Source organism: Eleginops maclovinus, chromosome 3, assembly GCF_036324505.1.
Source record: "Eleginops maclovinus isolate JMC-PN-2008 ecotype Puerto Natales chromosome 3, JC_Emac_rtc_rv5, whole genome shotgun sequence".
In the NCBI taxonomy this organism is placed as follows: domain Eukaryota; kingdom Metazoa; phylum Chordata; class Actinopteri; order Perciformes; family Eleginopidae; genus Eleginops; species Eleginops maclovinus.
In genome coordinates this window covers 17,532,199-17,545,937 of record NC_086351.1, presented here as the reverse complement: position 1 = coordinate 17,545,937, position 13,739 = coordinate 17,532,199, and the positions used below count along the sequence as shown (strand labels likewise).

Sequence of the window (13,739 nt, the reverse complement as noted above, 5' to 3'; positions counted from 1 at the left end):
TGATTTTTGCACAGGTATTTGTAGTACAACAAGTGTAGGAGTCGAGGCTATTAGCTTTTTAGGGCCATTGTTGATGTGCTGTGTCAAATAAAGCGTTAACAATTTGCAAAACAAGAACCCAGTGATTATATTTTGCTGAGACTTTTCAAAATCCCATGTAACTAATCCTGCCATTCAGAGAGAAGGAGGAAAAGCACAACTAATTCTTGCGAGGAAACAAAAGCAAATGGCTCAAAATTCTGATGGGTTTTTCCTGATCCGACCCAAACCTCTAAATAGCAACGTTGTCCTTTGTGCTTCAGTCACACTTGTGTTTTTTCCAAGTGGTGGATCTCCTAACAATGTGGGACTATGTTGTGTAGTGCCAGAAGATGATTATTCCATGACAGTCTTTGCTGTGCCTCTAGGGCCTTGAATAGACGTGAGTAGAATGCCTGCACTTACACAATTAATTCTCTCCAAACCAAGAATGAATGAGATGAAGGAAGAAAAATCTGCTTTATCTTGTGTTTTCCTACCTTTTTGTAAAACTTTTGCTGCAAACTTTTCCGCTTTCTCTTTCTGCAACATTTCCGCATTTTAACACAGTGTTTTTATATCCCTTCTTTGAATGTATGTTGATGTGTTATTTTCTCAGGTATATCATCAGCTGGAATAAATAGGAAGGTGAACACAATGACAGGCAATCTTTTCCCCCTACTAGGGTATCTATAAATTGAAACCTTGGTAGAGATTAAAGAGGCCTTTCATTTATTAACGCTTTTAATTAATTAAGGGAGAAATTCTGAAGGGAACACGACAAAAGCATCAATACATTTTTAACATGAAAAAGAAGCGACGTCCCGTGATGGACCTGATTAGTATGTCTCCCCATTGATCTATATATTCTCTTTGCTCTGTGAAGTTCTTTTTCCTTACCTCTCACAGTGCTGCACTTACATTACGCACAATCCCTCGTGCCTGAGAATGGCTGGTTGAAGCGCTCATTATACTCCAGAAATGAAATGCTGAGGATGGTAGAGGAAATGATGTGAGTTACAGTATTGTATTGAAGCTTTTCATTCCAGTGCTGCCCTGCCACACAATGACTTGATTATGTGATCATTTTGCTCTTGTCATTATACAATTACAATGACAAGTGCATTTGAATAGCATGTTGATAAAGGCTTGGTTTTGATTTGTGTTAGGGCTTTAGAGCCATGTTTTTTTGACACAGAAATTCTTTTGTAAACCCCCTTAACCAAGCTGAGGTAAACGTCCTATCCACGCACCTGATATTTTTTGTGGTTTTTAAAAGAACATTTTATAATTTTGTCTTGACTACTTAAAGTCAGTCAGTTTGATAGTTGACTCTGTATTATTATTATTATTATTATTATTATTATTATTATTACATTGTAATCGTTCTTCTTAGTGGTAGCACCTTCATGATTTTAACTTCAACTAGGGTTTTGCATGTTATTATTGTTTGTTTAGGTTTCTGTTGTTTCTTTACTAGTTTGGTCACATTGTCTTGTAAATGCAACCCTCCCTTTTTATTTCACTATTGTATTCTTGTATAGGTTGCATATCATGTATGAATCATAGCAATGGTTTACTCAACTAAGGCTGACATTTACTTCACACATTTAACCATGTTAATCTGAATCCCTTGAGATGTTTAAGGCGGTAGAACATAAAAATGTGACTCTTGACCGTTGTGCTTGCTACTCTCTTGTTATGCAATGTGATAAAATCCTGGAGGCTGAACAGTCCCACTCATTGAACAAGTGGTGCCACTAGCGCCAAGTAGTGAGGTTTACAATTTCAGTTTTAACACAGAATGATGTGCAGAATTTATTTAGCATATCTGATACTAAAGGAGAATGTTTTTTGCCATGTCGAGCACACCATTTTTATTCTTATTTTTTGTGGTGACACGAGGAAGACTAATTGAAAGATTGAATTAATATTGCATGCATGAGAATAAATAATGTGACTTGTAAGCCATCATATCTATCTTCAGTCACAAGCAAAACATTAGTCATGACTCGTAAAGTAACTTTGTGACTCATTATTACTCAGTTGTTGGTTTAAAATCACTTTCATAATACCGGAGAGTAGCTTATGGTTTTCCTGAAGCAATGCAGGATAAATGGCTAAGCAATGCTTCGATATTTATCTGATTTGCTTTGTCACTTCCAACCTGGATAATTTCAATCAAATCACTCATTATATTCACATATTCAGACCATATACCAGAACCTGAATGCAGATAGCAAAACAGTAGAACAATAATTATCTTTTTGTCTGTGAGTTAATCCGTTTTTTATATTGAAATGATAATTTATCCTAGTTTTGTTGTTTTGCTCTTGACACCCTGTATATTAATACAACTGTTGTTGCAGATGCATGAACATGTAGAAAATGACAACATGAATTGGAGTGACTCACTAGACACAGAAGTACACCGATCAGCCATAACATTATGACCACCTGCCTAATATTGTGCAGGTCCCCCTTCTGCGGCCAAAACAGCCCTGACCCGTCAAGGCATGGACTCCACTAGACCTCTGACAGTGTGCTGTGGTATATGGCACCAAGATGTTAGCAGCAGATCTTTTAAGTCTTGTAAGTTACGAGGTGGGCATCCATGGATGGGACTTGTCTATCCAAGAGATGCTCGGTTGGATTGAGATCTGGGGAATTCGCCAAGTCAACACCTTCAACTTGTTGTCGTGTTACCAAAACCACTTGCTGCCTAACATGACCCACCCACTAACAGGTGCTATTGTAAAAAGATAATAGATGATCTTCAGTTTACCTGTCAGTGGTCATAATGTTATGGCTCATCAGTGTTTATTACCTGACTGACCATTAACCAGATGTATTAGATTTCCCTCTAGAAATTCAAGAAATTATATTTTTCATCTGAAAGACGAGGAAAAGCCAAGGGTGATTTTAATTGACGAGTTGATTTGACCTTATTACTGCAGTGATTAAAACTAAATGTCAGTGTTTGGGGCTGCTGTAATGAATTAAGACATGTCAATGCAAAATAAGTCTATTATTCATTCTCCTGCTGTTTTTCACCTTGTTTAGAGCAGACTGCTAGCAGCAAGGCCAGTATCCTGTGTGGATGACTAGCTTTGTTTAGCTATGTTTCTTACAATAGACTACAAGCAAACGGTTTGCTTTAATTGTTGCTTACTAGTTTAGATCAATCAGAACACTACAGGGCTCTACTCTTTTTTTTTTTTTTTTGCTTTCTTCTTCTTTCCCAGGAGGCACAGAGAGGTTAAGAGCAGTGTAGCAACAAGTAGAAGTTGGTAGAGGCAAACGAAGGCAAAGCAACACTACGATAACCCTCAAGACAAGCTAAGTAATAGTGAATCAGAGTAATATCATGCGAGTTGTAGGTAGAGAGACAAATAACGGATCATTTCTCTCTCTCTCTCTCTCTCTCTCTCTCTTCCCCCCCCCCCCCCCCCCTCCCTCCCTCCCCATGGCACGCCACTACCGTGACAACATAATCAGATGGCGTGAATGTCTGACGGCTACCTTCAGGAATGATGTAGTGTGTTCAGGTGGAAGGAAAGGCTGCATTTGTCCGGGCAATCATTGGCACACACCGGCGTTCAGCTGCCACCGGTGTTGCTTTGATCCATAAACAGGGTCGCCATAGACACTTGGAGTCTCCGCACCCACAGTGACATTTATCCTCAACCTTGTGCAGTGAAAAAGAGATGCAACAAAATCGTTATACTTCTGACTCGCACTTTGTAGCATGCCTACTGTGTAGATGTTCATCTTAACTAAAATGACATAAACGGTAAACTGTACTTTTACTAGCTCCAATGTAAATGACAGTGAGTTATAACTCCCAAATTCAGGTTTTAAAATGGGAGTGTGATTTAGTAACAGTCCAACCCATCTTACTCACAAGCTCCTTTTGTCTGAGGCAAGCATCATGTAGTAACTACATGATGTTGTTAACAAATAAACTATATTGTAGTTTATTTGTTAACAACATTTTTCCAACCCTTCAGAGTGATCCTGTTGCCAGAGCAACATGGGCAGTGAAGGCCAGACTATGGAGATCTTTGTCATTTTTTTCTTAAAGACCTACTTAGGTCACAATGGGCCTCTTTGGTTTTTAAGAACAATAAAACGCTTAATATATTTTCAAGGCTCTATGAGAAGATTACAGGCTGTTTTTGATTCATTCAGAATGAGTTCTTAGTGTTCAGTTACCATGGTTTTAGCAGTTGCTTGCATAGATTTGAATTACACCTGCATTATTGAGTCCGACACAGTACGACTTGAGACATTACCTGTCTGAATCAGAAATATGTTTAAGGACTGCAGAATTAAACGCTTTTCGAGAACCAGTACCTTATCGTGGTGGAGAGGTTTGTGTGCCCCGATGAACCTGGGGGCTGTGTTGTCTGGAACCTTGTGTTCCTGGTAGGGTCTCCCATGGCAAATTGGTCTCCGGTAAGGGGCCAGACTAAGATTGGTTCAAAAGACCTCATGGAAAACATACATAAAAGCGAGGGTACCCGGCCCAGAGGAAGCCCGGGGTCCCCTTCTGGAGCCAGGCCCAGAAGGAAGACTCGTCGGCGAGCGTCTGGTGGCCGGGCTTGCCGCGGAGCCCGGCCGGGCACAGCCCGAATAAGCAACGTGGGCAACGCCTCAGCTTCCCCGTCCCTCGGGCCCACCACTTACGGGAAACAGCGATGGCGTCGGGTGCGCTGCCAGAAGGGTGGCAGTGAAAGCATAGGGTCTCGACGGACCAGACCTGGGCGGCAGAAGCTGGCTTTGGGAATGTGGAACGTCACCTCTCTGGAGGGGAAGGAGCCGGAGCTTGTGCGGGAAGTTACCAGTTGGATCTGGTGGGGCTCACCTCTAAGCACAGCGTCGGCTCTGGAACCTTACTTCTTGAAAGGGGTTGGACTCTATTCTTCTCCGTAGTTGCCTAAGGTGTGAGGTGCCGAGCGGGTGTGGGGATACTCACAAGCCCCCGGTTGAGTGCCACTTTGTTGGAGTTTACCCCAGTGGACGATAGGGTCGCCTCTCTACGCCTGCGGGTCATGGGGGGGAAAACTCTGACTGTTGTGTGTGCTTATGCACCAAACAGCAGTTCAGAGTATTCGGCCTTCTTGGAGACCCTGAAAAGAGTCCTGTATGGGTCTCCCGAAGGGAACTTCTTAGTCTTGCTGGGAGATTTCAACGCACACGTTGGCATTGATGGAGACACTTGAAGGGGCGTGATTGGGAGGAACGGCCCCCCCGATCTGAACCGGAGTGGTGGTTTGTTACTGGACTTCTGTGGTAGTCATGGATTGGCCATAACAAACACCATGTTCGAACATAAGGATGCTCATAAGTGTACGTGGTTCCAGAGCACCCTAGGCAGAAGGTGCATGATCGATTTTGTTATCGTATCATCGGACCTGAGGCCGCATGTTTTGGACACTCGGGTGAAGAGAGGGGCAGAGTTGTCAACTGATCACCATCTGGTGGTGAGCAGGGTCGAGTGGCAGGGGAAGCCTATGGACAGACCTGGTAAGCCTAAACGTGTAGTGCGGGTGAACTGGGAACGTCTGGAGGGAATCCCAAATCCAGGAGGCCTTCAACTCACACCTCCGGTGGAGCTTTTCAGGCATCCCTGTGGAGGCTGGGGACATTGAACCTGAGTTGGCGGTGTTCAAAGCCTCTATTGCTGAAGCTGCTGCGGGGAGCTGCGGTCTCAAGGTCTTAGGTGCCTCAAGGGGTGGTAACCCTCGAACCTCCTGGTGGACACCGGTGGTCAGGGAAGCCGACTGACTGAAGAAGGAGGGATATGTTATCCCTGGGTACTTCTGACGCAGTTGCAAGGTATCGACAGGCCCGAAGGGCAGCAGCCAAAGCCGTTACCGAGGCAAAGCAGCGGGTGTGGGAGAAGTTCGGAGAAGCCATGGAGAAGGACTTTCGGTCGGCACCAAAGTTGTTCTGGAAAACCGTCAGACACCTGAGGAGGGGGAAGCAGGGAACCACCCAAGCTGTGTACAGTAAGGATGGGACGCTGTTGACTTCAACTGGTAGTGTGTTAGGGCGGTGAAAGGAACACTTTGAGGAACTCCTGAATCCAACAACTCCGCCCTCTATGTTAGAGGCGAAGCTGGAGTATGAAGGGGGATCAACTCCAGTGTCACGGGAGGAAGTCACTGAGGTAGTTAAACAGCTCCACAGTGGCAAAGCCCCGGGGGTGGATGAGAACCGCCCAGAAATGCTGAAGGCTCTGGGTGTTGAGGGACTGTCATGGTTGACACGTCTCATCAACATTGCGTGGAAGTCGGAAACAGTACTGAATGAGTGGCAGACCGGGGTGGTGGTTCCCCTTTTTAAAAAGGGGATCAGAGGGTGTGTACCAATTACAGAGGCATCACATTACTCAGCCTCCCCGGGAAAGTTTACTCTAAGGTGCTGGAAAGGAGGGTCTGGCCGATTGTCGAACCTCAGATTGAAGAGGAACAATGCGGATTTACGTCCTGGTCGTGGAACAACGGACCAGCTTTTTACTCTCGCAAGGATCCTGGAGGGGGCCTGGGAGTACGCTCATCCGGTCTACATGTGCTTTGTGGATTTGGAGAAGACGTATGACCGGGTTCCCAGGGAGATACTGTGGGAGGTGCTGCGGGAGTATGGGGTGAGGGGGTCTCTACTCAGGGCCATCCAATCTCTGTACTCCCAAAGCGAGAGCTGTGTCCGGGTCCTTGGTAGCACGTTGGACCGATTTCCTGTGAGGTTTGGTACTGCAGTCGCTTTACCGCACCGTTGTGACGAAAAGAGAGCTGAGCCAGAAGGCAAAGCTCTCTGTCTACCGGGCCATCTTCATTCCTACCCTCACCTATGGTCATGAAGGATGGGTCATGACCGAAAGAACGAGATTGCGGATACAAGCGGCCAAAATGGGATTTCTCCGCAGGGTGGCTGGCATCTCCCTTAGGGATAAAGTGAGAAGTTCAGTCATCCGGGAGGGACTCGGAGTAGAACCGCTGCTCCTTCGCGTTGAAAGGACCAGTTGAGGTGGTTCGGGCACCTAGTGAGGATGCCACCTTGGCGCCTCCCTAGGCAGGTGTTCCAGGCACGTCCAGCTGGGAAAAGATGTGGCTGATGTGGCCAGGGAAAGAGAAGTTTGGGGCTCTCTGCTGGAGCTGTTACCTCCGCGACCCTGACGGATAAGCGGGAGAAGATGGATGGATGGAGAATTAAACACTGCCTAGACTCACTTCCTGATCTTTCTCACAGACCGCCTTTAAAAGATGTCTTCCCCTCATGAACACTGAACCAAAGATATCCTTATTCCCGTGCTATTTTCTGCCCTGACAACTGTGTAGTCTTAAGGAAGGGTTTTTTTTTCAGGTTTACTGTGCTGTTGGAGAGTAAAGAAAACTCCCTCTGTATATGTGGTCTTAACACTGCTTCTGTTTTCACCACTTCTGTCTCTATAGCACATGTTGCCATAGCAGCACATAATTTTCCTTTCCCAGTGTTTCCCAGTGTTTCTTGTGTGACTATGGTGGGTGGCCCTTGGACCCTGTGGGGTGCATGTTCCTCCACAAGAAAATTGTATACATGCATCAATAAAGAGGTTAAGTCTATGAAGAATGAGCCGCATTCATCCCACGTCGCCGGGCCTTAAAGCTGCCATAGTGCCGAGTCATCTGGGTTTAGTGTTATATAGGAAACACTATCATGCGACACAGAGCAAAGAGTTTCCTCAATGTTCTTATTAATTGGATAAACTCATTCAGTGTTATTTTCCTTACTTTTTAAGTAACCATATCTGGTCAGGGCTTTTTAGTGTCATCCTGTACCTGCATTGCGCTCTTCTTGGTGTGTGGCATCAACCTTTGTGTCAGTGTATTCTGCAGCTACTGTTTTTGTGGAGGTTTTTGTTCTGCTCAGCCACTAATTAACCCCCTCCATGATCCCACTCCCATGTCTTGGGCTAATAAGGGCTCATTTCCAAGACAGCTTGGAAAATCAGTTTCATTGAAAATAATTGTGTTGTAAGTTAAACCATAAAACGTTAAAACGTGCTACCTCTTTTTACTGTGCTTGCTGTTTTTATTCAACACTAGAACAAAGACTTTTATGGGATGCACAGGCTTGCCTCTACTTTTAATTTGACCATGATAGCATGCAAATTCAGGAAAGTTCTCCTGTGACTGATAAAGCTTCTAACAAGGTCTCATTTCCAGTTTCCTGTTTAAATGTATTAAAAATGGCATCATGTGGCAATTGACTTTTAGCAGTATCTTGGCAGGCTGTGCAGAACCTGCAACAAAGGGTAATTATTTACTGCTAGGACCAGCGCAGTTCAGTGCTGTAATTGGAAACTATATTGAAGCTGTAAATACAGCACCCTCTTCCTTGCTGTCACGGGAGGAAGTTCTGTTTTCCCACACTCGAGCCTCTACAGACATTATTCACCTGGCTTTTTGTCAAGTACAAGTTCTGTCACACAAACAACCCTAAACTAGCAATGGAAAATAACAAGACAAAACTAGATGGCAGTAGAAAAAGGAGACATTTTTTCCTGTGAACACATTTTTTTCCATGCTATACAGCCTGGATTACAGCAGTGGAATGTCGATAGAACATCAGCAACGGTTCCTGAAGAATGGTCAGCAACACATCTTGTTTACGACCTTGTGAAAGAGAATTGATTTGTTTGGATCTGCACCTAATTTGAAATGCAGTAATGAAGCAGTCTGTTACAATTCAGCTGCCAGCACTCACACACCGTCCAACAATGGGGAAGGTTTTAATCATATACTATATCATTGGTGGACAAATTGTTTAACAATATTTAGAGATCTGTTTTATTTGACACGAAAGGCTATGACGCACAAACTCACAAGTGGTGTTAGGTTTGAGGTCTTCAAACAGTCATTAACTTAAGTGATAGTTATTTTTGTTTGCCATTTATCTGCATCATTGCATTAAGTGCACACATCTCAATACAAAATTACTTTCAGCCGCTTCACCTTGTTCCCTATCGAATTTAAATAGAAATAATTCAGGTAATAAAAGAACCCAGGTAGTACTTTGGTTTCTGCCTCCTTCTTTCCAGCAGTTTTTTCTTTTTAGGATCATTACAAAATTGGGAAAAACCTGTATGAGAACTAAGAAATGTTTAACCACATACTGTATTTCTACTCATTTAAGCAGGTTTTGTTGCATCATTGACTTGATTAAAATATTTTTGCATTTAATTAGGTCCAAGTGCGCAATGTTATTATATTATTAGCATATAAATGTGATCCCTGCCAATGAAATCATACATCCAGTCCTGAGTTGTCTTTTGTGTCTTATCTGCAGGTTAACAGGATTTACCATCCCTCCGCCTGTTACCAGTTCTGGCTCCATTTTTTCACTGAGGCTTACCAGTGACTTTGCAGTAAGCGCTCATGGGTTTAAAGTTGTTTATGAAGGTAAGAAAAACACATTTTCTGCTCTTTTACTTGAATTGTCTTTCATGATATCAATGCATTTGAATGAAAGGTTAAAGAAATGTCAGAGACAACGGTGAAGACAGGTCCCTACTTGGGACACAAATACATCTTGAGGAGAAATAGATACCATATATATTTTTATGAAAGGGAGGTGGGATCCAGCTAACCTCAACTGATTTCCTTAGAACCTCCACTGTTGAGTTATGGAAACGCAGGGTACCTCTATTAATTAATTTCATATTTTCCAAATCAGCATCCCTTCCCCCAAAGTCCTGAACCTTTTCTGCAACTCCACAGGTGCATCTGAAATTGCATGGCAGATGGTGATGGGAATTAGTTGAACTAATGGAGTACAGCATTATCTATGTTGAAGCAGAGCCAATTGCAACAGGGAGCTGTCTAAATTCCACCTCTTTTTTTGACATTTCCATCACCCTTCCGTTTTCCTACTACGCTCCTGCATGAGAACTCTCGTCTCATCAATTTCTAATTCTCTTTCTTTCCAACTCCATTTATGATTCATTTGTTATTTAAGCATTCCTTCCTTTTCCTCCTCATCTCACTATCTTACTTTTGTATTCTCCCCTCCTTCTATAACCTGTCCATGTAGCTCTTTGTCATTTCCGATCTGCTCTCCCTCCCAATATCCTTCCGTTGTTTCTTCACTCCTGCTCAATCAGACTGACTCATTCCTCTAACTTTAGTCCACCTCTCCAGTCCATCTACCCGCCCCAGGCCTGGCCAGTCCAGGACCTCTCCCCTCACCATCTGCCCATGTGTGCTTTGCCTCTCCTGCTTTCTTTGTCTCCCTCTCCTGTCTCCGACTCTCTCTCCGTCTGCAGTGAGTGGCTCGGTTCAACTATACTTCGTTCAGTCTTCTTCAGAACTTCATGCTGATTTTGATGTTAATCACATTTTGTTACATATGAGGCACCGATATTTCCCATTACTTAATACTGAAGATTATTAAGAAAGTGAAGGATTTTCTTGTTCATATTAAGGACAATAGTGGATGTTATATAAACACAATGTATTTTGTTACTTTTCGTGTAGAAATCTTACAGATTTAGGATTGTATCCAAAGATGTGGCGAGGTTAAACTTAGTCCATAATCTCAGTTTCTCTTATAACCATCATTCATTCTTAAAAAGCCTGGTGCGATGAAAAGTACACAGCACATGGCACACAACATACATATTTCAGCAACATTTAAGTATGGTATTACCTACTCCAGCCTCTACAGGCGTGTCCCCAGAAATCCTTTGTATGATGGTGCTATGGCATTTAAAACGACTCATTCGCAATTTTTTGGATAGTGTATGCACAAGAAACATAAAATGGGAATTTAATTAATAGTGTTGGCCGGTCGTAAAAAAGACAATTATCTTTTTACGTTTTAATTACATTTCAGAATTTCGAGTTTTCCAAATCTTATCACTTGGTGTTAAATTTGACCAACTATCCGCTCCAGAGTATAACATAATGAGGCTGAGACAGCCCATAAATGAGCAACTTGCGAAGCCACTTCTGTTTATTTGTTGCCCTTGGTAACCTCTTTCATTGCTTTCAATATTGCAATATTGTTGAAGTTTTAGTTTGGAAACTACTATATACTATACTATATATTATGCAATATTTTTGTTGGACTTGGTCATGCTGTCGTTACAGGTTGCTATTTTAGGCTGCTTTTAGGGTGTGTCATAAAGAGAAATACCAGCATAAAATAACACCGTTAAAGCTTGTACAGCAGACTGTACGGAAATCAACCCAGCTCTAGAAATGAATGCCCCATTTTGGATGTGAAATTATATATGTTACTCGGTATGATCTGTATCCTAACAAACACACGTTTTCATTATTTGCAGTTCCTAAAGAGTCCCTTATAATGCATATAAAACACACATATACAATGTCCTCTTCTGTAATGTTTTAATTAGTGTTTGCATTCATTGCTGTTTAACTTTCTTCCTTGTCATGCTAATGTGGTTAGCTAAATCTGACATGAATATGTATGTGCTGCTCATTCATTTGACTGAAAGTGTGTGATGCTTGTAGGCTGTGGAATGTGATTGAATCATGACTGCGAATCTGCGATCAAGTGAGTTTTAGCCAGTGTGCATTGAAGGACAGTAAAGGACACGCCAGGATGGAATTGAATTTCTCAGCGGCCTGTCAATCTTTTCTCAAGTATGTTGGAATGCAAACAAGTTCCAACTTTGTGAGTTTTAGTACTCATTACTGCTTTTCCCCGCTACACTACCTCTTCTCTATCAGTGTGATCCTGCAACCCTAAACATTTTGCAGGGCCATAAAGGGTCAAGCTGCACTTATTAAGGAGAAGTGTTGTGGGGGCTTTTATACAACATAGACAATCTATGGCCACTGGTGCTCTCCTAGGATAGAGATGCAGGCATGCAGCATACATGCACTGAGCTGGGAGGAATGCTATCTTTTTGACCTTTTATTGAAGGTTGTGTATTTATTTTGTAATGAAAACATCGCCATGCCTATCCAAAACCTGCCCTGGTGCCATTTCAACCTGCCCTTTAATTGGGAAAAATCCACAATTGACAGCTTACCCATTTAAAAAAAGTAGTTTCATCTTTCGCCCCAAATCATTTCATTCATCGGTCTGTGGCCACGCAGATTGTCCATTGAGTTGGAAAAGTCTGTGTGCCTGTGTGTGTTGTTTACCAGTGGCTTTGCCGTCTGATGCAACATGGGTTCAGTCAATATTCATTTTTTCCCGACTGCATGCAAATCCAGCTCAGCAGCCAGTGAAGCAGCCAGCCAGGAGAAGCCGACAGGCAGTCTTCAGGCGGCTCCTGTGGGGAAAGTGTGCTGCTTGTGTGCTCATAAACACTGCCACTCCGTCAAACTTCCATCTTCTTCAAAGGGCTTCAGAGTCATTATATATACAGACGAAATAAATAGCTCAGCCCCAGAGAAATCTCGCACCCAACTACCTCATTTACTAGTTCACATAACTCACTGTGATGAGGGATAATGCAAGTCTCTCACACCCGCTACACACCCGCTGTTTGCAAACGCAACTGTACGCAAAGATCTCTTGTCCTATTCAAATATTTTTGTGAAGGTTTTTAACACACTCTCTTTTTCCCATCCTCTCAGTTTACAGAAAAGGTTGGAGATATTTCTCTGGGCATTCTGCAGCATCATATTTTCCTTTTTCTACAGTTTTGTTAGTTTTTCTCACAAATTATATTATGATTCAAGCACCATATGACCCACTTTGAATGAGGCTTTATTTTGCAGATTGGTTGATGCTCTGTGAGGTTAAAAGCTCTCCATCTGCATTGTATTAGCATTTTTTGAATTTATTTTCCCTTGAAGAAACACTTGTACAGATTTCATGAGGTTTTTCCCCAGCCCCTGGTGTTCAGGAGCAGCTGTTTTCAAAGGTTCAGTTATATCAACAATTTATTTAGGGTCCTCCAGACAGCAACACTTGGTCGCTGAGGGCTAAGACTGTATCTAAAACACTTGATGTTTTTTTTTTTTTTGGGGGGGGGGGGTATTCAAACCTTTGTAAAAGAAGAAATCATGATTAAATGTTAAGTGCAGGCTTTTATAAAAAGTACTCTTCCCCCAAGTTTTACACTCAGAAATGCATCTGTTGTAACTGAAATTGAGCCACAGAATTGTACTTTGCCCTCAGCAAGAGGACTTATCCAAACCAACTGCTTTAAATGTCTGCAACACATACTCTGAATTAATTCAAGAGCCATGCCTCTCTGAGATATTAGTTATGACTTTCCATATACCAAAGGCCAATGAGTCAGTGCTGGTATAATTACAGCTGGGATGCATCTATTACTTTTTAATTAGTGACCTAGGGTGAGTTTCTTTAAACATTTACTTGAGCTTGCACTTTTGTTTTTCTATAGTTCTCTCAAGAACAACCACCAGGAAGTAATTATTATAGCAATGAATAACTTATAGTTCCTGCACGGCAAGTCAGTTTAATGGAATGTAACCATTATATTCTCCACCATGAACATCGTCCTTTATTAAAGAGGTGTGAAACCTGCTCCACAGGTATTGTAGTGAATTGTTTTTCTTTTGTTTTCCAGCATGAGCCTCAAATGCAGCATTGTCTTGCATAGAAAATCCATGTGAAATGATTAAAGACTGTTGTCACCCTGTAAAATAATTGATATGTTATCACATTTTTATTTGGCTGAGTGCAATCTGTCCGAGATCCCTGCAACATCTGGCAGCTGAAATTAGACT

The 13,739-nt window shown here is 42.4% G+C and overlaps 1 protein-coding gene across 1 annotated transcript in view; it reads left to right on the top strand.

Annotated features, from left to right (window-relative positions):
• LOC134862319 (CUB and sushi domain-containing protein 3-like) overlaps window positions 1-13,739 on the top strand; it is a 199,550-nt gene that overhangs the window by 18,227 nt on the left and 167,584 nt on the right. Inside the window, exon 3 of the mRNA XM_063880172.1 lies at window positions 9,352-9,464. Coding sequence (XP_063736242.1) covers window positions 9,352-9,464 — 113 coding nt within the window. The remainder of the gene's footprint in view (window positions 1-9,351; window positions 9,465-13,739) is intronic.